The 25,336-nt window shown below is 35.4% G+C and overlaps 1 protein-coding gene across 8 annotated transcripts in view; it reads right to left on the reverse strand.

The window, feature by feature from the left end:
• The window catches only part of BDP1 (BDP1 general transcription factor IIIB subunit), an 87,436-nt gene that overhangs the window by 35,323 nt on the left and 26,777 nt on the right, over nt 1–25,336 (reverse strand). For 6 of the 8 annotated variants that reach the window (XM_082457046.1, XM_082457043.1, XM_082457047.1 and 3 more), the window contains exons 12-25: nt 21,703–21,861; nt 18,709–18,868; nt 16,942–17,033; nt 15,853–16,048; nt 14,795–14,928; nt 11,475–12,684; nt 10,574–10,761; nt 9,899–10,121; nt 7,194–7,372; nt 6,267–6,471; nt 4,816–4,952; nt 2,831–3,032; nt 2,383–2,573; nt 1,158–1,545 (exon numbers count right to left, since the gene is read on the reverse strand). In XM_082457046.1, the coding sequence (XP_082313172.1) occupies nt 1,158–1,545; nt 2,383–2,573; nt 2,831–3,032; nt 4,816–4,952; nt 6,267–6,471; nt 7,194–7,372; nt 9,899–10,121; nt 10,574–10,761; nt 11,475–12,684; nt 14,795–14,928; nt 15,853–16,048; nt 16,942–17,033; nt 18,709–18,868; nt 21,703–21,861 (3,664 nt within the window). The remainder of the gene's footprint in view (nt 1–1,157; nt 1,546–2,382; nt 2,574–2,830; nt 3,033–4,815; nt 4,953–6,266; nt 6,472–7,193; nt 7,373–9,898; nt 10,122–10,573; nt 10,762–11,474; nt 12,685–14,794; nt 14,929–15,852; nt 16,049–16,941; nt 17,034–18,708; nt 18,869–21,702; nt 21,862–25,336) is intronic. The other 2 variants (XM_082457049.1, XM_082457044.1) reach the window with 1 other exon arrangement.

Raw genomic sequence — 25,336 nt, forward strand, 5'->3', positions numbered from 1 at the left:
CACCACAACTGAGCACATGTGCTGCAACTATTGAAGCCTACGCACCTAGAGCCCACGCTCCACAACAAGAGAAGCCACCACAATGAGAAGCCCGTGCACTGCAACAAGAGTAGCCCCTGCTCACTGCAACTAGAGAAAGCCCGTGTGCAGTAACGAAGACCCAATGCAGCCAAAAAAAAAAAAAAAAGGACATCCTGACATATGCTACAGTATAGATGAACCTTGAAAGCATTATGCTAAGTGAAATAAGCCAGTCACAAAAAGGACAAACACTGTATGATTCCACTTACATGAGGGACCTAGAGTAAGTGGTTGCCACAGGCTAGAGAGGAGGGAATAATCAGAATTATTGTTTAATAGGTACAGAGTTGTAGTTTTTCAAGATGAAAAAAAGTTCTGTGGATGGATGCACTTAATGCCACTGAACTGTAGGCTTTAAAATGGCTAAGACGGTAAATTTTATGTTACCTGTAATTTACCACAATTAAAAAAAGAGAGAGGGCTTCCCTGGTGGCACAGTGGTTAAGAATCCACCTGCCAGTGCAGGGGACACAGGTTCAAGACCTGATCCAGGAAGATTCCACATGCCGAGGAGCAACTGGGCCTGTGCGCAACAACTACTGAGCCTGCGTGCCTAGAGCCCGTGCTCCACAACAAGAGAAGCCACCGCAATGAGAAACCCACGCACTGCAATGAAGACCCAACGCAGCCAAAAATAAAGTAAACAAAATAAATAAATTCATTAAAAAAAAAGAGACAGAGAAAGAGAAAGAAATATGTCCCTTCTACCTTCTCTACCAACCAGAGCTTAACTTGAGCTTACCACAAAGAGTTAATAGAAAACATCTGCCAAGTTTTTTGTTTTTTTTTTAATTAACCAGAAAGGAGATTAAGTAGCCCCCAGATACAAGTGAAATTAGATTTCTCTCAGTATTGTTATACTGATTACCTTGTGCTGGGCCTGGGTTGCAGGGGTTGAGTAAACATAGGAGATCACACAAGCCTATTTCTACTGATTTCCTAGGCTATGCAGCAGGCCCCAAACAAATTACTCTAATAATCTTCAAATCCTAATAATCACTAAGAGAAGAGATAATGATCCACTAAAAGCAAAAAACAAGTAAGATAAAGTTCCAAGGATTCAAAATTCAAACTACCTCTTCCATGGTTTCCTCAATCTGAGCAGAAACCGGTTCAGGAGATCTGAGACCAACAGGTACAAACACTGGAGCTTTGTTTACTTCTTCAGGAGCAAGATGATAGCTTTCTTCTTCATAGTCAGACTCAAAGTCTTCCGCATCATCTTCGTCTTCTTCCTGGGAAGCTCGAAGAGTCACCAGCACAGGCTTAGAAGCTCTAGGTTCCTTCTTAGAGGTCTTACTCCGAATTCGTTTTGATCCACGCCCTTTGGGGACGTTTGGTTTAATCTTTCGACGCATTCTCCTTTCACTACGATCTATCTTACATTCAGAGGCAGAAGAGAGAGCTGTTCTTCGATCCACAGCAATTTTAGAATAATGTGATTCTTTTAACAGCTGTGGAGAGCTGGAGGTTTAATCAAAATAGCAACATAGTCATTACATGCACAAGGATAATTTTAATGAAAACCCAACTTATAAAGTGAAATCTCAATTCAAGCCATTAATATAAAATGCCCACCACCCATTCTATCAAACACTAATGCTATGACGAGAATGAACGGAATTTACTGTTAGGATTTAGTTTCTCACTCAAAGTTAAATATTAGTTATCTACCTACAAATTTTTCACAGTAAGTTTTTAAATCTGAGCCATTTTTCCCCCTAGCTATTTAAGTGGTGATGAAATACAACACTGGAAATTATTAGAAGAAAATGAGATCAAGAACACTGGACCAATAAATACAGAATATGAGACCAAAAAATGATACGGTTTATCCTATTGGGTAAACAGATTAGGTCAAAAGAAAAAAGCAGAATGAGGAAATCCAACAGAACAACATTTTTTAGAACTTAGGGTCCCTTCCACTTTCCTTGAAAACTGTGGAAGAAAGGTACCCTTCACTTGTGTTTGTGACTCCAATTCGAATCAGCACCCTAGTTATTTAGGTAATATGTACTACTCTTTCGTCAGGCTTCTGCTCATGTCTAATATACTCAAACTCAACACCCAGAAATTTTAAATGTAGGAAAGAAAAATGTTTCTGAGAAGATCATAAAAAAAGGAAATTTTAGTAAATAAAAATCAAAAGTGGGAAAGAAACAGACCTGCCAATAAAAAACAACCAATACTTCTGTTAACAAACCATCTTTTTACTCTATCAATAAGTTAGAGTAGGACATCCATTAAGAATAAGTTACTTGTATTTACTATTCTGAAAGTACTTGTTAAATAAAACTTTACCTTGCTGGTTTACTGACATACTGCTCTTCGACAACGGAACACATAGAATTATCGCCTACGGTTTTCTCTCCAACACTTCCTGATGGTCCAACTTCTGATTGAGCATCTTTTTTTGCCAAACCAATCTCCTTGGAACCTACAGAACCTTTTCTTGCTGAAATCTCCAGAGATGTCAGAAACTCAGCTTTTCCCTTAAATTTAAGAAGAAACAACTAATATTACCATGGAAACAATCTGTATGGTAATTTGGTTTGGTAGTTTGGCCTAAAGCGCTAAGCTTACACACATATACACAAGTGATTGGTCTCTAAACTTTCATAATATTGGAAAGTCAACAAATTTTCATGAAAATAGTTATAGTACAAAAGGCAAAACTATTTTTTTAATGTTCTCCTTCATGATATTGATAAAATAGAGCCCACTAATAAATTATTTTTTTCAAACTTACTTTTTGAAGAAGCTGGGTGGCAGAATCTCCATGCTGCAGCAAATTATCTTCTGGCTTCCTTGCCTCACTCTGATCTGCTCTGTCTTTTTCTATGTCTGATTCCTCTTTCTTACCTTGTGCTCTTCCCAAATTTGGCTTAGCCTTTTGAAATTGCCTTCTTAACATTTGTGGTGGACTAGGAACATACGTTTTATGTTCATGTCTAGAATGAAAAACAAATCATGTTGAAGAACGAAAATCAGAATTCTTGTTGAAGTATCTGCTGTTAAGCAATTTTGGGGCACAAACCAATTCTATGTCCGAAGGACTATATATAAATAGTCTATAAAACTAAACATATAACATGAAACCACACATGCTGATATGAAAGAAAGAACATAGAAGCTTTTATAACTTCCATTTTCTATATAGCCTGGGGAATACTTTCAGAATAATATTTAATCTTTTTTTTACTTTCATTCATTGATTCTGGTGTGTCGTTGTATGCTACTTTAAGTAATTTTCAGAGAAATAACTAGATACAAAACAAAAATGCCAGTAGTTGAAGATGGACTTCATAATGACACTTTAAACAAATGCTTCAACTGGGCTCTGAAGCATGAACAAATATACAATGGTCACAACAACCCTGGTCCTTCTGGTTCAAGAGCAGGCTTGAAAGCTAGAGTCTGTTCTCCTACCACATGCCTGTCACTTCATAGAAAAGGGTTTATTGACAGCCAGTGTCATAAGGATCTCAATATAACCCATTTGTATCTGCCAAATCAGAGAAAGACAAGGTTTTAACATTCAATACAGTAGCCATAGCTCCCAAGGCAACACAAACAGCTTCCTTAAGGTTTCCTGGAAAATATTTAATAACTGGCAAGGATCTGAATTAGCTAGCTTAAAACTAATATAAATCTGGATACTTATAAAGAAAAACTGGGTCTGTAAGTATCGATCATAAGTTCTCTGAAAGATCTGTATTAAAGACTAATCTTAAGTAATATTTGTAATAAATTACCTACAAGAGAAAGTAGTTAGTTACATTTCTAAATGTTCCAATCCTGCTAAGTTCTTCCAGCAGTGAAATACCAAGGAAGTTCACAGGAAGTTCTAACAAAGTAATGATGCTGGTTAATACATTCCAGCGTAGGCTAATGTATTTGGGAAAACGTGTTATATTTAACTTAAGTATAAGCTACTTACAATCAAGTGTGATTCTACAAAGGTACTTAAGAATAAAGTATATATATATATATATAAGCTCAATGTGCTACTGGGGTTAAAAGGGGGTAAGAAACTGCTGGACATAAGAATAAGCTAACTTAAAACTATACAGAATATATACTCTGAAGAAAGTATCAGTCATGATAAAGCTAAAAGCTTGAACAAACTTCATAAACAGAAAAGATTTTAAAAAGAGGGGTGGGTGGGTAATGGGTTTCTATACAGGAAATTTGAAAGTTAGATCTTGCTCATTAAAAATGCAAAGGCTGAACATAAAATCTCTTGAAACATGTGAAGTTTCTTTCAGGAAGCTCTGCCTATAAACTATAGGAATTTGCTAGTCTTAAAGTCATAAATCCTGAAAACTTAAGTTTAAAAACTAAACTGCCAATGTTACTTTGAGCAAGCCATTTAAATCCTCTAGATCCATACAGTCAATTATAAATGAAGGCATTAGGAAAGGCTGACCTCAAAGGTCACTGGTCTTTAAAGGCTCATTTAGAGTAAAACTCAAAATCCTTACAATGGTCCTACATAATCTGCGCTTCTCCCCACTCAGCCTTTACCTTTCATATATCTACTCCTCTTCCCCTCTTCCCCTGTTTCACACTGGCCCCCTCTGCTGTTCAGCAGATTTAAACTATTCTAGCTTCATAATTACTTTTTTCTTTCATAAAACTTACTAAATGTGAAATTACATAAAATCGATTATTCAAATATCCAACCTTTATCTTTGAAAAGTTTTATGCTTTTCTGATTAAAAGCAAACTTACCTCGTCTTTTCATCTGAAACATTTACTTTGTTAACATGAAGGTTTTCTAAAAGAACGTGACTCTGGTTTTCATACCTTCTGCCTTCTGAATCTTTGGAGGATACAACTTCAATTTCCGTTGCAATTTGAGAATTTGGCTGAAATGCAAAACTATATTAGTTTTGTTTTTTTTTTTTAACAACAGAACACACCTCCTAAAATATTTTAATCATTAAGAAAGGTATTTAGGGACTTCCCTGGTGGCACAGTAGTTAAGAATCTGCCTGCCAATGAAGGAGACATGGGTTCGAGCCCTGGTCCAGGAAGATCCTACATGCCGCGGAGCAACTAAGCCCATGTGCCACAACTACTGAGCCTGCGCTCTACAGCCTGCAAGCCACAACTACTGAGCCCGCAAGCCACAACTACTGAGCCCGTGTGCCACAACTACTGAAGCCCATGCACCTAGAGCCCATGCTCCACAACAAGAGAAGCCACCGCAATGAGAAGCCTGCGCACAACAACAAAGAGTAGCCCCTGTTCGCGCAACTAAAGAAAGTCTGTGCGCAACAACGAAGACCCAATGCAGCGATAAACAAATAAATTAATTAATTAATAATAATAAAAAAGAAACATATTTAGTTTTTTAAAATGAAGTCTCAAACTTGAGTATGCAATGTTCATGTTTTGCTGCCCAAAACAAAATTGCCTATGTACAGAGAAAGTTTCAAAGATTACTGCAGTAATATGTTCACATAATGCTTTAAAAACTACAATAACCATCTGTTGTGAACCTCCCTCCCAAAAAGTTCAATGTGTTTTTTTTTAATTTGGGGGGGGGTTCAAATAAGGATTACAATCACTTTATTTTAAATGTAGATTTTCCCCTTGGTAGAGAAAAGGACAGAAAAACAAGATCTGTTGAAATGGGCATTAAACTACTTAGATTTGTTTCTAATATCAAAAGATCCATCAGTAAGAGATTGGGTAAACTGTCATTCCAAATAGCAGAATGTTACACTGCAGTTAAAAATGATGTACCTCCATATTTCATGACATGGAAAGCCACTTAATATGATAAGTGAAAAACAGTAAGTCACAAAATAACATGATTACAATGATTTTATTATTTAAATTTACATGAGTATGCACACATGCATGCATGGAGATATATCCGGTAAGATATGTCAAAAGGTTTTCAGTGGTTACCTCAGAGTGGTGAGACTAGGGGTAATTATTATATTATTTTGTACTGATTGAACATTTTCACAATGAATAGGTTCATTAGTTAGGAAAAAAAAATTTATTTTCATTAAAAAAAAAAATCCACAATGGTAAATCTGAAACAAAACTAGACACATTATGTATGAAGTAGAGTATCAGATGCCTATATTCTAAGCCAAGTCTGAGCTACCATTTGATATTTTAATATGCATTAAAAGGCTTGATTTAATTACATAGCAATAACTCACCACAGTCAGGAATTTTTTAGTTTCATCTTTTTCTAGTGTCCTTTCTTCCTTAACTGTTTCTTTGGCTTCACTTTTTTCTATTACTTGCCTCTGTCCAACCTTTCTTAAGTTTGGACTGGGTCTCTGAAGTCGGCCCCTTCCTGGTGGAGCAGTTTGGATAACGCTTTCCTTCATTTCTTGTTCGCAAGTGTTTATATGATAAGTTCTAGAAAAGGGGACAGGACAAAAGAGAGACAGCTTGATTGTAAAAAGATGAAAACTACTATAAAAATATAAAATTTGAATCTAATAAACTCTGTAAAACTGTTTTGTACATTAAAGGAAAATTAAATTACTTTCTGATTATATCTCATTTTACAAAAAAATAGTTATTTCAATTCTCAAAAGGTACTGAACTTATATGAGGTACCTACAATATTCAAATTCATGGTAACAGAAAGCACAATGGTGGCTGCCAGGGACTGGAGGTAGGGGGAATGGGAAGTTATTGTTTAATGGGGACAGAGTTTCAGTTTGGGAAGAAGAATGTTCTGGAGATGAACGGTGGTAATGGTGTCCAACGATGTGAATGTACTTAATGCCATTGGACTGTACACTTAAAAATGGTTAAAATAGTAAATTTTATGTTATATGCATCTTACTACAATTTTTAAAAAGGTAATGAATACATACCCTATATACATATACTTTTAAATGCATTGCTTTGTATAAGATCTTAAGCAGCTAACAGTGAATATAAGCAGGCAAGTGTTAAAAGGTGTTGAACTCAACCTGACTTTGTATTTTAGGCCATATGAATAAAAATAAACCAAGTATTCTTGATACTCACTTTCAAAATACATTAACACATTTCTTAAAAAAAGAAATGAAGAACTATTTGAAATAATTCTCCTATTTTAGATTTTTAATAAAACTATCACTGCTTACCCCATAGAGACAACTAATTCCTTTTCCTGGGCTTGTGTAGGCTGAGACTCCTCTATAGGTTCACAAGAACTCGAAGGGGAAAGGTCCTTTTCAGTCTGTACACATGGTAATATCACAGCCTCCTCTTGACTGTGATCTGATTTGTCTTTTTCTCTTGATGTCATTAGGGAAGCCACATCCTAGAAGGTAGATTAAAAAAACAAAATTTCATCGAGGGTTGGTAAAAGTATAGGGAAATAGAAACTTTAATAAACTGTTAGAAAAATAAACTGATACAGTCTTTGTAGACAACAGGGCAATATCTATCAAGAATTTTTATTTCTAGCAATTCTACTTCTAGAAATATATCTTATAAAAACACTCAAATAACTATCTAGAAAATTATACACAAGGATATTTATTACAGCAATATAATAGCCCCCCCAAAAAAGGAAAGAAAAAGAAAAGGAAAAACAAAAAATTGGAAACAAGACAAATCAGTAGGGAACTAAATAAATTATAATTTCTTTACAATGAAACAGTACAGAGTCATTTAAAAGAAGTTTAATTTCTATATACTGATCCAAAAAGATGTTCATGGACTTCCCTGGTGGTGCAGTGGTTAAGAATCCGCCTGCCAATGCAGGGGACACAGGTTCGAGCCCTAGTCCGGGAAGATCCCACATGTTGCGGAGCAACTAAGCTCGTGCGCCACAACTACTGAGCCCACAACTACTGAAGCCCATGCGCCTAGAGCCCATGCTCTGCAACAAGAGAAGCCACCGCAATAAGCCCGTGCACCGCAAGGAAGAGTAGCCCCCGCTCGCCACGACTAGAGAAAGGCCGTGTGCATCAACGAAGACCCATCACAGCCATAAATAAATTATTTAAAAAAAAAAAAAAGATGTTCACAATACTGTGTTAAGTGAAAAAAAATCAGAAGGCAGGATATGATGCCATTTTTGTAAAACAATGAAAATAAATACCCGCACATTTTATTATTTATATAAATAAGTATCTATACAGAAAAGTTTAGGTAGACATATTTAAAATTGCTAACTTGGGAGGGAGAGATGGACTAACTTGGGAGAGAAAGATGGAACATTATAAAGGACTCTAATTTTTTAGATGATATATTTTTCCCAATTTGCAATTTTTTTTTTTTTTTTAATTTATGGCTGTGTTGGGTCTTCGTTTCTGTGCGAGGGCTTCCTCTAGTTGCAGCGAGCGGGGGCCACTTTTCATCGCGGTGTGCTGGCCTCTCACTATCGCGGCCTCTCTTGTTGCGGAACACAGGCTCCAGACGCGCAGGCTCAGTAATTGTGGCTCACGGGCCCAGTTGCTCCGCGGCATGTGGGATCTTCCCAGACCAGGGCTCGAACCCGTGTCCCCTGCACTGGCAGGCAGATTCTCAACCACTGTGCCACCAGGGAAGCCTTGCAATTTTTATAATCATTTAAAATAATCAATAAAAAGTGATTTTGGGTACTTCCCTGGTGGTCCAGTGGTTAAGACTCTGCGCTTGGGCCTTCCCTGTGGGCACAGTGGTTAAGAATCCGCCTGCCAATGCAGGGGACACGGGTTCAATCCCTGGTCCAGGAAAATCCCACATGCCGCAGAGCAACTAAGCCCGTGCACCACAACTACTGAGCCCGCGTGCCACAACTACTGAAGCCCGTGCACCTAGAGCCCATGCTCCACAACAAGAGAAGCCACCGCAATGAGAAGCCCATGCACCGCAACGAAGAGTAGCCCCTGCTCACCGCAACTAGAGAAAGCTCACACGCAGCAACGAAGACCCAACGCAGCCAAAAAATAAATAAAATTTAAAAAAAAAAAAAGACTCTGTGCTTCCACCACAGGGGGCACAAGTTCAATCCCTGGTCAGCAAACTAAGATCCCACATGCCACATGGCATGGCCAAAAAATAAATTAATTAAATTAAATTAAATTAAAATAAATAAATAAATGAAAGTGGTGGTTTTTTTGTTTTTGTTTTTGTTTTTGTTTCTTTTGGCCATGCCTCACAGCTTGTGGGATTTTAGTTCCCCAACCAGGATTGAACCCGGGCCCTCGGCAGTGAAAGTGCAGAGTCCTAACCACTGGACCACCAGGGAATTCCCATGATTTATCCTTTTTAAACATAAGATTAGGAGGAAAAAGTACAAATGTTCAAGCACAGTAAGAACTGAGCTAAGATGTAAAAGAAGAATTTTAATTCAAAAAAGTACTTCATATGTTTAGAACGCTCAACTTATGAGTGTTAATGTTTCATTTCAAGGTTTTTGATGCTGTATCACACATCTTAACCTCTTACAGACCAAGTTAATCAAGTAAATAAAATAATCTCCTTTAACTCATATCAAGCTTTTAACTTTTTATTTCACCTTCATAACAGAGGGAAATAAAGATGGACTCTCATTCTCATTTTTCCTGTGAAGAAACTAGTTGCATCATTTGGCTATGGTCACATAATGAATAAAGGTCAGAACTTGAACTAGAGCCTAGGCCTCTTAAAATCCTTCCCATGACACATTTGCCCACCATCAGAGATTCAAGATTCTTACACAAACCACATGGAACAATGAGGTACATTAAGTACAGCACCAATACCACACACAGCAAAAATTACATAAGGAAATATTTGTGAATTTTTAATTCCAAGTGTTTTACTTTAGCAATTATAATAACTAAAACAGAAAACCTCCATCTTAAATAACACTCACACGTTGAGAAGGGAGAGTTCTCGTTTGTTCTCCATTCTGCTGTATCACAACAGTCCCTTTTTTATCAGCTTCCACTTTCTTCCCAGGTGCATGTTTTTCTGCTTCTATAGTCTCTCTTTTTGAAGCTGCTCTTGCTAAGTTTGGTTTTGGTCTTTTGAATCTACTTCTCACAAAAGGTGCTGGTTTCACTTCAAATGGCTTCTGTTCTTGAGGAAGAGATTTGCTTTTGGAACAAGGATTATCAAGCTTTAGGATGAAATGAAGGGGCAGTGGGAGCGGAGTCTTAGCACAACCTTAGAGACTGGCAGTAAATATTTAATTCTAATTCTTAACAGGAAAACAAATCGGACTATTTGGTAGATCCTGAAAAACATGAGTGGTACAATCCAGGTATAAGCCTAGGAATTATATCATCTTCGCACAAAGAAAATACAGGTTTGTCACACCTGTACTGACTTAAAAGTATGTGTTGTACACAATTTTGTATGTTAGTAATTCTTACAATCTACTGTCAGAAGGACCTCAAATCTCTCCTTGTCTTCCCCAAACCAGCTTAAAATTTTCAACACTATGCTATAGATGATATGTCTTAAAACCTTATTTAGTTTAACATAATCTGCAAATATAACTTTATATGCTTTCTCTTTACAAGCACACAGACCTATATACTTGTACCTTAAATTAATATCTGAAAACTGCTCTGGAACATCTGGAGATCGCATCCTCTGGTCTTCTATTTTATCAAGCTCAGAAGTCTGTGAAGAAATGTTCAAGTGACTCAACTGACTTGATATTTCCTTTTCAGAATTTCTTTTTTCTTCTACAGATACATGCACCACGGATTGTACTTCACTGCTAATGTCCTGGAAATAAATCAGCACACATATAAAATATTCCTTAAGCATGTCATACATTTCAAACAAAAGCCTATATTCTTCACACTGTTTTTAAAAATGCAGAAGTTTGGGGGTTTTTAATTTGTAAGTAAAATAAAATTTAATTTACAAATGCTAAAACACAGAATTTGGAAAACTCTTCTTTCTTTCTATATTGCATATTATTATATGTTTTTTCCAAACTACAAATGCCATTACCTATCCAAAAAAAAGTTAGAAAACTGGAAAATGTTAGAATAGCTTCAACTTCAATTAACTGGAAACTTTTAATAAGATGAACTTTTAAAAGTGGAGTGAAGCGGGGTGGGGCAGGAAATAAAGAGAAAAACTGATACAGATATGGTCAAAAGAAATAATTCCAGTGTATGTTCATACTAGAATTAGCACAAATTCAGTCCAATCTCTTATATTCCTTTTATCTAAGAGCAACTTTAAACTGACATTAAGAACAGTAACTTTTCCACAATTATAAAATTTTTTCAATTATTAAAAAAAAAAAAAGAATATATAATTTCTTTAAGGTCCTGAAACACAGAATTTAGGACTGGGAAAGACATTATGCTTTTAGAGACTTTAAATGTTGTTGGACTTAAGGGCAATAACCCTAGAATTATTTTGATTTGTTTTTCTCTGAAAAAGTATTCAAAAAAATATTTTTTAAAGGACAGAAAAATACATACTTTAATATTTAGTGAAGGCACAGCACTGCAGTCACCACTACCCCTCTGCAATGAATCTGTCTCAGTTTGTCTTGAGGTCCCAGTCTCCTCTGGTTCATTTTCCCTTAGAGAAATGTCTATTTTTCCAGTTTTTTCCAAATCTGCCACCTTTTCCTCAGAAGCACTGATCTCTTCTGATCCGCTTTTCCTCAAGGAAATTTCTCTTCCAGTTTCTTTCAAATCTGCCTCTGTTTCCTCAATGGCAGTCATCTTTCCTGATACCTTCTTCATCAGGGAAATGTCTCTTTTTCCAGTTTCTTCCAAATCAATCTCCCTTTCCCCTGTGGCACTGGTCCCCACTAGTACATTTTCCCTTGGGGAAATTTCTATTCCAATTTTGTTCAAATCTGTCTCCATTTCATCATCTATAGTTTTGAGCCCTGAGGTCTTTTCTTGTGTAGGTATTTCTCTTCTTTCAGTTTCTTCTAAATCTGTCTCTACTTCCTCAGTGGCATCAATCACCTCTGGTATCTTCTCCCTCGGGGAAATCTCTCTTCCAGTTTCTTTCAAACCTGTCTTCACTTCACCAATAGTATCGACCTCCTCCGGGGCATTTTCCTGTAGGGATATTTCTCTTCTTTCAGTTTCTTCTAAATCTGTCTCTACTTCCTCAGCGGTATCAATCATCTCTGGTATCTTCTCCCTCGGAGAAATCTCTCTTCCAGTTTCTTTCAAACCTGTCTTCACTTCACCAATAGTATCGACCTCCTCCGGGGCATTTTCCTGTAGGGATATTTCTCTTCCTTCAGTCTCTTCCAAATCTGTCTCTCTTTCCTCAGTGGCATCAGTCACCTTTGTTATCTTCTCCCTTGGGAAAATCTCTCTTCCAGTCTCTCTCAAATCTGTCTCCAGTTCCACAGTGACATCAATCATTTCTGGTATTTTCTCCCTGGGAGAGATATCTTTTCTTTCAGTTTCTTTTAAATCTGGCTCCATTTCCTTAGCAGTATTAGCCTCCACAGGCACCTTTTCCCTTGGTGAGGTTTCCAATCTTGCAGTTTCTCTCAAAGCTGCTGTCGTCTCCTCGGAGGCAAGAACTTCCTTTGGTACCTCTTCTTCCTTTGAGAGAATTTCTCTTCTTCCAGTTCTTCTTCCTATATTTGGCTTTGGTTTCTGAAATCGAGTCTTTAGAATTTGAACTTGTTTATTTGCTTTATTATCCTCTTGAATACTATTAAAAAAAAAAAAGACACACAATCAAATTGTAAACTAGACTGCCAACTGAAGAGATATGGTTGAGAAATCACTACTGAAAAACCAAGAACTCTCAAATTAAAAAATAAAAAAAAATTAAAAAAAATAACGAAGCACCAGGAATCTCTGGGCAAAATTAAAAAATTAAAGTAGAGAAGAAATTCCATCCTTGGAAATTACAGTAAATTTTTTAAATAATTAAATATATTTATTATATAGAGACATATATACAGAGAAATCTGTCAATAAGGTCAATTAGAGTAGCAGCTAATCGGGCTTAAATAGTCTCTTTCTAATTGTCATCCACATCAACCTCGGCAAATACTGGCTGAGAAAGACTCTCCGAGTCCTCTACGTTGGAGCTAGACCAATTTGTGTCTGCTATTCCTACCTTTTCGCCCCTACTCTCCTTTATCCAGACATATGTCTTGCTATAAGAGTTAAAAAACTCATTTATATGGCCAGCACTAACCAGGATCTCAAATAGCTGGGTGGAGGTATAATTTGAATAAGGTACAGTCTTATGACTAAAAACTAGGTCTGCCCCTCCTCACTTTTTAAAAACAATTAAAAATGAGATTTCCTGTACAGTCACTTCTCTAAAAGCTTGTGATTTCATAATACAATGTGGGAATGAAAGAAAAGAGTAAATAAACAACAACGTTTCGCAGTCTGTTGAATGCTACTGGGCACACAACAATCACCATCTTGTATAAGCACCTTGTTCTTCAAAAAAGCAGCAGCATGCTCTGCTTTGTGCTTTATCATAATAATAGAGAGTAAAACCAATAAAAATATACAAATGAATGAAAGAGCACTTAGTGACTGGTTAAGATTTTGACCTCTGAGGCCCTTTTCTTGTGTAGATATTTCTCTTCTTTCAGTTTCTTACATAGCATCTTGAACAGTTCAAAGTGTTTGAGACTGGGGAGGAGGGAAACTGCCTATTGGATATAAACAGGCATATGATTTGATAAAACACAGAATCTTAGAATTGTTTTTATGAATACTGGAGATTCAAAGGCCAGAAAGGCCACTGCCTTTGGAGAGGAAAGTTGTTGATATCAGACTGGATATTAGTTATGAACAATCCAGCAGGGTTCTAAAACCCAAAGGCCACCCAGGGAAAACTTGGTTTTCTACTAAGCCACATGAAAATGGAGTCTGGCTTAAACTAAAAAAATACAAACAAAATATCCAAATTGTCAGATATCTGTAATTAATATTTGTATCAGAGATATGCAACAAGCAATGCAGTTGTACAGGCTTCTACCCAGAGTTTGTGTGGCAGAGAAGTAAAATAGGTTGGGGGTGTAGGGAAGGGGTACAAAGGAATAGAGAAAGAAGAGAGGAATAAAGGAATTTTTCTGTCTTCTAATAAAGATCTTTTGAGTAGTTCAGGAAACCTAGCTTTCACTCTCAGGTTAGGTAGTATTTAAACAGGCTCATACAGCTGTAATAAAGTATACAATAGGCCAGACTTTAAATGTAAAGATTGGTAAACTATAAATAATTGTTGAAACTAGATAGTAGGTACATGGGAGTCTGTTATTCTGTTCTCAGTACTTTTGTGCATTGAATATTCCCAAAAGGAAAAAAGTTTTTAAAGCACACTAATAATTCCGTTGATCTGGTTTAATATCCTGCAGAGGGGAAACAACAAATTCAGAGAGCTGTGGCTATGGGAAGTATGAGTTTTACTTAAAATTTACATAAACCTTAAATAAAGGTAATATGTGATCAATCTAATCCCAAAGAAACAAATATTAAGAAAGTAAGTAGCATTTTCACATCTGGATATAAACATGTAATTTACTATGCATGTGAAGTGATAATACTATCCATGTTAACTCAAGGTCTAATTTGCCATGGGTAAATCAATTCATCAAAATACCAATAAGTGAGAAATCAACATGAAGGCAATGACATAAACTGCCTTGAAAGGTGAATTTACACTTGTAAATATTATGTAACTTGATATACAGATAACAAAATCAGTCTGATTTGCTATTTTTAAAAAATGATTAAGAATTTCTAAAACTTTACACATAATTCAAACATTATGTCATTAATAAGATGATGCTTACCTTAGACATTCATTAAGAGCCTTGGGCTCATCTGACTGCACATTTTGAAAAGAAGTATCTTTTTTTTCAGATTGTGACATGATGTCTTCACAATCAAAATTTTTACATGACTGATCTTCTATTTGTTCAGGAGTCTTAAAAACAAACACATTTTTTAAAAAGTTTTAGGTCTCACAATGTAACACACATTTATAAAAGACTTCATTGAAAATTATATATGACTTGAGTATAAGGAAAATGGTAAACATTTCAAAATTATAAAATGATATTCAAGGGGCACTCTTTTTTTTGGCGGGGGTGTGGGGTGGTGCCACGCTGTGCAGCTTGCAGAATCTTACCTGGGCCCCCTGCAGTGGAAGCACGGAGTCCTAACCACTGGACCACCAGGAAATTCCCTAAGCGGCACTTTTTAATGTTTGTTCTTTAGATATAGGAAATTTCACAAGCCACACCTTTTACCTCATCTCAAAGCCCCCATTCTTTCCCTCCTAATCAGAAAGCAAGTAACTGCTTCAGTCTGATCTGTTAAAATTATCCCTTGGGGTCTATCTTTCTAAATCTTTTTGATTATTATAATCACATTATAGACCCTGGGAATCATAACAGAAGAAATTCAAATCTCAAATCATGCCAACTCTTACTCTTATCACAAAGACCAGCTATTATGTAAATAATCTAAAATTTATCATCTTTGTTGTTGGAATATTTTAGGAGGGAGCTTTTAACATTTTATTTTGTTTAAGTCAGTATTAAAATTCATATACGTAGCTATATTTTCAGAGGGGAAGTATAATTCAAACACCTGCTGAGTGATGGGGGAAGGCAAGTCCAAACATGAGTAAGGTGAAAGCAGATGATTCATCATATAAATGCTTAAAATCCACAGAGCTGAGAGCTAAGTGCCTTCACAATTAGCAAAGCTGCTGGCTATGAGATTTGGGCATTAAATTCAAAGAACAATATACATAATTGTGTACAGTATTGCTGTTTAAAAAGGGGGATGAAAGGAGGCTTATGTATTTGTTTAACAAAAAACTGGAGGGCATCAGAGTACTTACATCTCTATCAATACAGGACTCATTTTCATTCTTTTCTACACTGGCCCCAATTTTTTCCTGTGATGTAACAGTTTCTTTTCTTTCAGCAGCTTTACCTACGTTTGGCTTTGGCCTTTGCAATAAGCCCCTCATTAGGCGTGCAGGTCTGAAAGCCTTTAGTTGATCATCTTCCTGCAGACAAATTTTTTCACTCAAACTAGAGTAATTACAAAGGAATAAAATCAATGGTTATTCTGAAGTCACATAATTACTTGTATATCACATACATGCTTGTTTTCAGTATTCTCTTCTCCCAGGTATAAATAAGTAAACCATTTGGAATACAAAATAATTCACAAGTGTCCTTAAGAACACCCTCAAAGATACACACCCCTCTATACCTTAACCCTCTAGAACAGACATAGTCCTAAAAGCATGACTATAAAGAAGCATTTTAAAATCAAATTGTTACCACAAAATTGGAAAAATCTATACCTGACAAGCATGGAATACTATTCCCCACTCAGGACACCATTGTGTACATACACCTCCAGGGCACTGGACACAGAATATGGAATAAACATACAGTCCAGAATCCACTGGTTCAGATTTATATTGGAGCAAGGCCTATTCTAGATCTCTACTCCAAGTTAAAGATTCCCCACCGCCCTTTTTTTCTGGTCACACCGCGCGGCATGCGAGATCTTAGTTCCCCAACCAGGGATCAAACCTGTGCCCCCGGCAGTAGCAGCACGGAGCACTAACCACTGGACCACTAGGGAATTCCCCTAAATATTCCCTTTGGAAACCCCTTGCTATAAATAAAATTATCCAGAAACATATATCTTAACCATTAATTTATCTAACAAGACTTTGTTAAAATCTTGTTAGTAAGTTGAGGGAGAAACGTAATTGCTCACCAGTGGATCCATACTATAATTTATTTCTACAATACCAAGCATAAAGAGCATTATTAAAATGTTTCAACAATCCCTATAGTTAAAAATGGACACTAGCTGAAAATAAAATGCAGACATTATTAAGTAGAAAATAAGTCATTACAATCATTCCTAAGAGTTACTATTTTTATTCTATTTCCTAAATACTTACTTAGATGCAGTGTCAGCTTCTGGATTCTCTTTCTCTTTATTCTCCATTCCAGAAATACCAAGTGCATTCATTTTATCCTTTTCCATATGATTCTACGAATTTAATTTTTTATATTTAATCTACTTAACATAAAGTTCAAACTTTGTAATAAATAAATAAATGGAAATTAAAACAATAAAGTTTCACTTTTTTGTACTCCTAATTATTAAAAGAGAGTTGTTAAAATCATAAAGGCAGGTGAGAACCTTTTAAACATATAATCTCATACATCACTGATAGAAGCACAAATTGGTATATCCTTTCTGGAAAGCCTTTTGCCAACATGAATCAAGAGCTTTAATAATGTTCATACTCTTTGACCCAGTAATATCATTTCTAAGACTCTACTCTAAAAAAATATCTAGACAAAGATTTAAGTACAAGGATGTTCACTGGAACATTATGCAAAACAGCAAACACTGTAAACTGACAAAATATCCAATAATGAATAAACTGTTAAATAAATTCAGTTATACCCATTGATAGAATATTATGAAGTCACTAAAAACCATGTTTTCAAAAGATATTTAATGATATGGAAAAATATTTATGAAATGTTAAAATACCAGAGGATACAAAAGTGAATTAATACTACTACTCAAGTATGTAAAAGAAAAGCTGGAAGGATATAGTCTAAAAGGTTGGTTGCATGTAGATAATAAAATTAACTTTTGTTTTAATTTTTACATGAATCTGTATTTTCCCAATCTTCTAGAATTTAAAAATATCTCATAAGATTATAATAATATAGTTACAGTTATATTATTAAGATAAAAAAGATTTCACATAAGAGGAAAAAAGACTAAAATTTTAAAAATTATTTTAGCAAAAATAAAACATTTTTAATAATATAATGCTGGCAAGGATATAAGGAAACAGGAACATTCATTTAATGCTTAAAGCAATGTAAATAGATTCTTCTTTTTTTTTTTTTTTTTTTTTGGTCACAGGTCTTGTGGGATCTTAGTTCCCCAACCAGGGATCGAATCCGGGCCCAGGCAGTAAAAGCGTCCTAACAACTGGACCTCCAGGGAATTCCCAAGATTCCTTTTTTTGACTGTCAGTTTGACAATGCCTAACAAGAGCCAAAAAATATTTAAAATACTTTGGCGCATTAATCCCACCACTTCTGGAAATTTATTCTTTGCCTATTTACAAAATTGTTTGCTTTTATTTACAAGAGTTAAAAAAATGGAAACAACCTAAACATTAGAGAAATGGTTAGGTAAATTAATAATAATGTTAACCTGATGCAGCTATTAAAAAGATCAATTAACTCCAAGAAAGTGTAAATGGATAGTTTCAGAGAAAAAAGTTTTAAATGTTATATATGGCTAAAAACTACAAAAATGTTTACTTCCATAAAAAGAGAAATAAAGTTTATGAAGGACAAACAGAGGAATATTCTGTGTATAGATAAGAGGGTTGTGGTTATAATTTTATTATAGCTGGTTTAAAAAATAGTTTGAATAAATACTTTATATAAGTAAACAAAAGACATATTTGTTACTACTAAGGATGTTCGAAATGATATATCCTATATTCTAAAGAAAATGTATACAACATGAGACTAGTAAGACAAATTTAATATTAATGTGTGAAGTTCTCATATCTTGGCTTTACTATTGGTAACATTACTTTGTAATTACAAGTTAAATATTTTTATTCCTAACTATTTAGAAAAAATACTTTATAATTTTAATTTCCATTAAGTCTCTTACTCCATACCTTTTCAACCGAAGTTTCTGTATGTAAACTCTTGTTCTCTGCATCTGTTTTCCCTTGTGAAAGAACTGATTTCTTCCCAACTGCCCTTGATAAATTGGGTTTAGGTCTCTGGAGTCGTCCTCTTGTCATCGGTTTAATACTTTCTGTTTGATCAGTTTCCCTAGAAAATTAACATTATTTAAATTGTACCAACATGCAGGCATATTCAAAAGAAATTCTGGAAAATTCTTTAAAAATCCATTCACAGCTAGAAAAGAACTCCTTTAAGCTTACTTACAATAAACGTAGCAAAGAAGACTGAACAAGAAGAGCAATGAAGGGTAACTAATTTGTTTTATCAGATGTTAAAAATATACTACTTAGCATCAATAATTAAAATATTGTGGTACTAACACACGAATAACAGATAAATGAAACACAAAAGAAAACTGAGATGATGACTCCAAAATACATGATTTTACTATACAATAAAGTTGGCATTTCAAAATAGAATAAGATGACCACAAAAATAATATATTTTTTTAAATAAATGTTAAATTAACGGTGATGGGAAAACTAGCAATACTGGGGAATAAAATAAAATTAGCTCCATTCCTTGCACTGTACTCACAATGTATTCTAAATGGATCAAAGATTTAAGTGAAACCATACAGAAAACATGAATGAATTCTTTTGTAACTTTGAGGTGGAGTAAGCCTTTCTAAAACTTGATTAAAAGATCAGGAGCCATAAAAGAAAAAAAAAAAAAAAGGAGAGAGATCTGACAACAAAAAAATCAAAAACTTTTACATGGCCAAAACATATGTCAGAAGTCAAACTACAAACCAAGAAAACATGTTTTACAACCATATCACAAAATGTACTCTCTAAAATGTAAAGACCTCCTACAGAACAATACCAGTAACTCATTAGAAAACTGGAAAAAGGATATGAACTCACAAAAAATAAAATAAAAATAGGTTTTAAATGTGAATAGATGCTCAGCTTCACTCCCAAAAAGAAATGTACAAATTAAAAGTGGAGTGAGCTGGACTTCCCTGGCAGTCCAGTGGTTAAGACGCCACGTTTCCAACGCAGTGGGTGCAGGTTCGATCCCACATGCCGTGCAGCACGGCCAAAAAAGAAAAAAAGAAAAAAAAGATTGAAAAAGAAAAAGTAGAGCGAGCAAGCACAAATGTGAAAAGATATTAAGAATCGGAGAATCTATGGGGAATTATACACAGATGTTCATTGTTCTTTTGACTTTTCCTTAGGTTAGAAAATTTTTAAGTAAGCAACTGAAGGAAAAAAAAAAATAGAATTACATACCCCTGTCAAAAAAGGAGGAGTGGGGTATATATACCATACTGTGATATTATTTTATTTTATAATCTATCAAGACCAGCAAAAATCCAAGTTTGATAACACTCTTGGAAGGGAGCCATTTCTTACATTGTTAGTGGGAATATAAACTAGAATAACTCCTATGGAGAGCATTTTGGAAGTATCTATCAAAATCATAAATGTATAAATGTACACACACTCACATACAAATGTGTCCTTTGGGCTAGCAATTTCATTTTAGGAACTTTCCCTACAAATACACTGGCACAAAGGTGAAAGGATAGAGGTATAAGTTTCTAAGCATTGTTTGTAAAAACAACATATATAGCCATCAACAGGGCACCGATAATATAAACTGTGATTCATCCATACAACAGAACACTATGCAACTATAAAAAGAATAAAGGTCTTTAAGTAAAGATATGAAGATATAAGATAAAAAAATTACAAAATGGTATTATACTATGCTACCATTAGGGTTTTAAAAAGAGTAAAATATATATAAACTTTATGTATTTGTATTAGCTTTAATGGTTTTTTTTCTTTTAAATCTCTGAAAGACTAAGAAATAAATAACACTGGTTACTTGTTAGGGTAAATGGGGACATGACAGGAGGGATACTTCACTCTATACCTTCTCACACTTTTGGACGTTTGAACCACAGGAATATACTGCCTATTCCAAAGACTAGTTTAAATTTTTATTTAAAAAAATAAGTTTGATTCTCTGGGACTTCCCTGGTGGCGCAGTGGTTAAGAATCCACCTGCCAATGCAGGGGGACACAGGGTCCGAGCCCTGGTCTGGGAAGATCCCACATGCCGCAGAGAAACTAAGCCCGTGCGCCACAACTACTGAGCCTGCACTCTAGAGCCCGTGAGAAACAGCTACTGAGCCCGCGTGCCACAACTACTAAAGCCCACGCACCTAGAGCCCGTGCTCCGCAACAAGAGAAGCCACCACAATGAGAAGCCCGTGCGCCGTAAGGAAGAGTAGCCCCCGCTCGCTGCAACTAGAGAAAGCCCGTGCGCATCAACGAAGACCCAACGCAGCCAAAAATAAATAAATAAAAAATAAATTTAAAAATCATCTTTAAAAAAAAAGTTTGATTCTCAATGTGACTATGCTTTACTGAAAATAAGAATTCATAAACTAAACAACTTTTAAGCCCATATGAGGAGCTATGAAGGAGATAAAAAGGAAGTCTGAACTTTTGAGATATCTTTTCAAAGGGAGATTCTTGTGGTGCTTTTATTGTTTTTAGTGAAGATATTAATTTAACCAGTATTTTCATACTAGAAAACATAATACATAATCTCTTTAAAGTCATCAATATCAAAATCTACTACACTTTGACAACAAGCATGAAAAATAACTCAAACCAAGTAAAAGTTAAATCTCATAGCAAATATTTAGGCTTCCAAATTATTTTAGAATTTCATCGTAAGTTACCAGTTTGCTATAACTTGTATCACTAAGATAATCTTTCTATAATGAAATATAAAGTGAAAAACCTTAATGTCACTAAGACCACAGTACAATTACATATTAAATGGTCTACAGTCCTCTCCTAATCCCTAAAGGAAGCAACATTATTATCATTTTTTAAATGGTAATAAATTATCAAAATTTTGAAAACAAATTTTAAAATCCTACCATGTAAAATACTTACAGTGCTTTATCTTTTAGGTCACCATTTCCTTCTTCTGTACAACTACTCTCAGCATTATTCACCTCACACAATGCTCTAATCCCACCTTCTGATGAAGGCAAATCTGAAGCGCTTGATTCTGAAGTCTCAGTTGCTACTGATATGGCATCTTGTTGACTACTACGGAAATGAAAATATATCAGGGGAAAAGAACCCTTAGTAATGCACATTTTATACAAATTATTTAAAAGATTGTTAAAAAATATACAAAGCCAAAACTCTGGAAGATGATCCTTCATATCACGGAATAATCAAAATGGATATTTTGGTTTCTCTATGATCCTCCTTGCACCATGTTATTAAAACACTGTATCTTAGGAGATAATAACAGTCACAAATGAACAGGGAAAGTGCTCAAGAAGTCACAAAATGAAAAACTCATAACTACATGGGGTTCACAAATCAAATGTATGTGTAAAATCATAGTTTAGGAATGATAGTTCCTATGATTCCTAAATCACAGTTTAGGAATCAATGTTTAGGAATTATCTTTCATTAAAATTTTGTATTGGCAGTCTTTGCTTTGCATGGTACTGTGTAACTTACCCAAGAGCCATGGAAATCGAAGACACAGCTGCAACATGCACAAGTTGCAGTTAATGCTGTAGCGTGCAAGGAGAGGACTGCTGTATTAGGAAATATTTCAACTAACAATAATATAAATGATGACCATGTACTAACGAGCATTCAGTTTCAACACAAATTCACATTTAGCCATGCTTTGTTTTTTTGTTCTTTTTTTCTACTGGGTGTTTGTCTTTTCCCAGAGCTCTTTTTATATTCTTTTTTGGTTAGATGTTACATATAAAACCTCCCAATCAATAGCTTGCCTTTTACTTTCTTCATGGAGCCTTTTGTCAACAGAAGTATTTAATTTTACTGCAGTTGAATTTATCAATTTCATCCTTTAAAGTTTGTGCTTTTTATGTCTTAAGAAATCCTTAACATCACAAAAATATTTTTCTACATTTTCTCCTAAAAGTTATAAAGATTTGCTTTATATATGTAGTCTTTAATCTATGAGGAAGTTAGTGCATAGGGTAAAATAGGGATCTACTATTATCTTTTTCATATCTAAGCACCATTTAATGAATGGTTAATTCAATCTTTCCCACTAATTTCTAATGCTACCTCTGCCATCTAAATGATGCCTAAATTTCTCTTCCTAGATTCTACATCCAATTATCCTCTCAGTCAATTTGTTTGTCCTTTTCCAGTACCACACTATTTTAATTACTCTAGCTTTAGAATAAGTCTTAATACATTTCCTCTCTAGAGCTGTTTTTCAAAATTGTCTTTACCATTCATGACCCTTTGCTCTTATGTATATAACAATTTTAGAATCAGCTCACTGTTTTACAAAACCAACTGGTATTTTAACATTCATTAAAGGGTAGTTTTCCCCCCTAAAAAAAGTCATCAGTATTGTTTTGTGCATAGTCTATGAAATTAGTTGTGTCTCTGAGATCAGAATTTAGATGTCTGTCACCCAGCAAGTTAAGGGCCTGAGGTCTATGGCTTGGCTTCAAAGAAATTATTAATCTTCTGAATTGTATGAATAAATTGGCACAGGTGCATATAGGTATTTTTCTACATGAGAATAAATGGCTTTTATCAAAATTTTCAGAAGAGGGTACATGCTGACCAATGGAACAGAAAAGACCCATGCATACACAGTCAAATGATCTTTGACAGGGTGCCAAAACTACACAGTATGAAAAGGATAATCTCTTCAGCAAATGATGTTGGGAAAGCCAGATATCCATATGCAAAAAAAGAGAAACTGGACCTTTATCTTATACCATACACAAAAATCAACTCAAAATGGAATAAAGATTTAAAGGTAACACCTTTTATTTTTTTCTTTTTCAGCTATGCCACGTGGCTTGCAGGATCTTAGTTCCCCAACCAGGGACTGAACCCAGGCCCACCGCATTAAAGGTAACGCCTTAAAGTATAAAATTCCTAAAGGAAAACATGGGGGAAAGCTTCATAAGATTGGTATTGGTAATAATTTCTTGGACATGACACAAAAGGCACAGGCAGGAAAAGTAAAAATAGACAAGTGGGTCTATATCAAACCAAAAACCTTCTGTACAGCAAAGGAAACAATCAAGAGTCAAAAGGCAACCTATGGAATGGGAGAAAAGATTTGTAAACCATATACTGGATAAGGGCTTAATATCCAAAATATAAAAGGAACTCCTAGAACTCAGTAACAGAAAAACAAATAACTCAATTAAAAAACTGGAAAAGGAATTGAATAGACATTTCTCCACAGAAGACATACAAATGGCCAACAAGTAACATTTAAAGATGTTCAAGGGACTTCCCTGGTGGCGCAGTGGTTAAGAATCTGCCTGCCAATGCAGGGGGCACGAGTTTGAGCCCTGGTCTGGGAAGATCCCACATGCCGTGGGGCAACTAAGTCCATGCGCCACAACTACTGAGCCTGCGCTCTAGAGCCCGCGAGTCACAACTACTGAGCCCGCGTGCCGCAGCTACTGAAGCCCACACGCCTAGGGCCCGTGCTCTACAACAAGAGAAGCCACTGCGATGAGAAGCCTGCGCATCACAACGAGGAGTAGCTCCCACTCGCCGCAACTAAAACAAGCCCGCGTGCAGCAACGAAGACCCAACGTAGCCAAAAATAAATAAATAAATAAATAAATAATAAAATAAAATAAAGATGCTCAACATCACAATCATCAGGGCAATGCAAATCAAAACCACAGTGAGGTATCACCTCACACCTGTTAGGAACTGTTATACTAACATTAATTTTTTAAAATATATATGTAATTAAAAATATGTATTAATTAAAATATATATATTAACTTTTTAGAAAAACAGAAAATAATAAATGCTGGCAAGAGTATGGAAAAACTGGAATTCTTATGAACTGTGGGTGGGAATGTAAAATGTGGCCACAATGAAAAACAGTATGGAGGCCCTTCAAAAAAAAATTTTTTTTTTTTTTCAAAGCAATGTTGCTGGGTTTTTTTGTTTGTTTATTTATTTATTTATTATTATTATTTTTTTTTTGGCTGTGTTGGGTCTTCATTTCTGTGTGAGGGCTTTCTCTAGTTGTGGCAAGTGGGGGCCACTCTTCACTGCGGTGCGCGGGCCTCTCACTGTCGTTGCCTCTCTTGTTGCGGAGCACAGGCTCCAGACGCGCAGGCTCAGTAGTTGTGGCTCACGGGCCCAGTTGCTCCGTGGCATGTGGGATCTTCCCAGACCAGGGCTCGAACCCGTGTCCCCTGCATTGGCAGGCAGATTCTCAACCACTGCACCACCAGGGAAGCCCAAAAAAATTTAAAACAGAATTATCATATGATCCAGCAATTTCCCTTCTGGGTATTTATCCAGAAGAACTGAAAACAGGATCTCAAAGAAATATCTTTAGTTCCATGTTTATTGCAGCATTATTCATAATCGCCAAGAGATGGAAACAACCTAAATGTCCATTGACAGATAAATGAATAAACAAAATGTGCTATATACTTACAATGGACCATAAATGGTCGACCATTTTATTCGACCATAAAAATGGAAATCCTGCATATGCTACAACATGGATGAACTTTGAAAACAT

The sequence above is a fragment of the Balaenoptera physalus genome (genome assembly GCF_965194825.1).
Source record: "Balaenoptera physalus genome assembly, chromosome: 3".
Taxonomy (NCBI): Eukaryota; Metazoa; Chordata; class Mammalia; order Artiodactyla; family Balaenopteridae; genus Balaenoptera; species Balaenoptera physalus.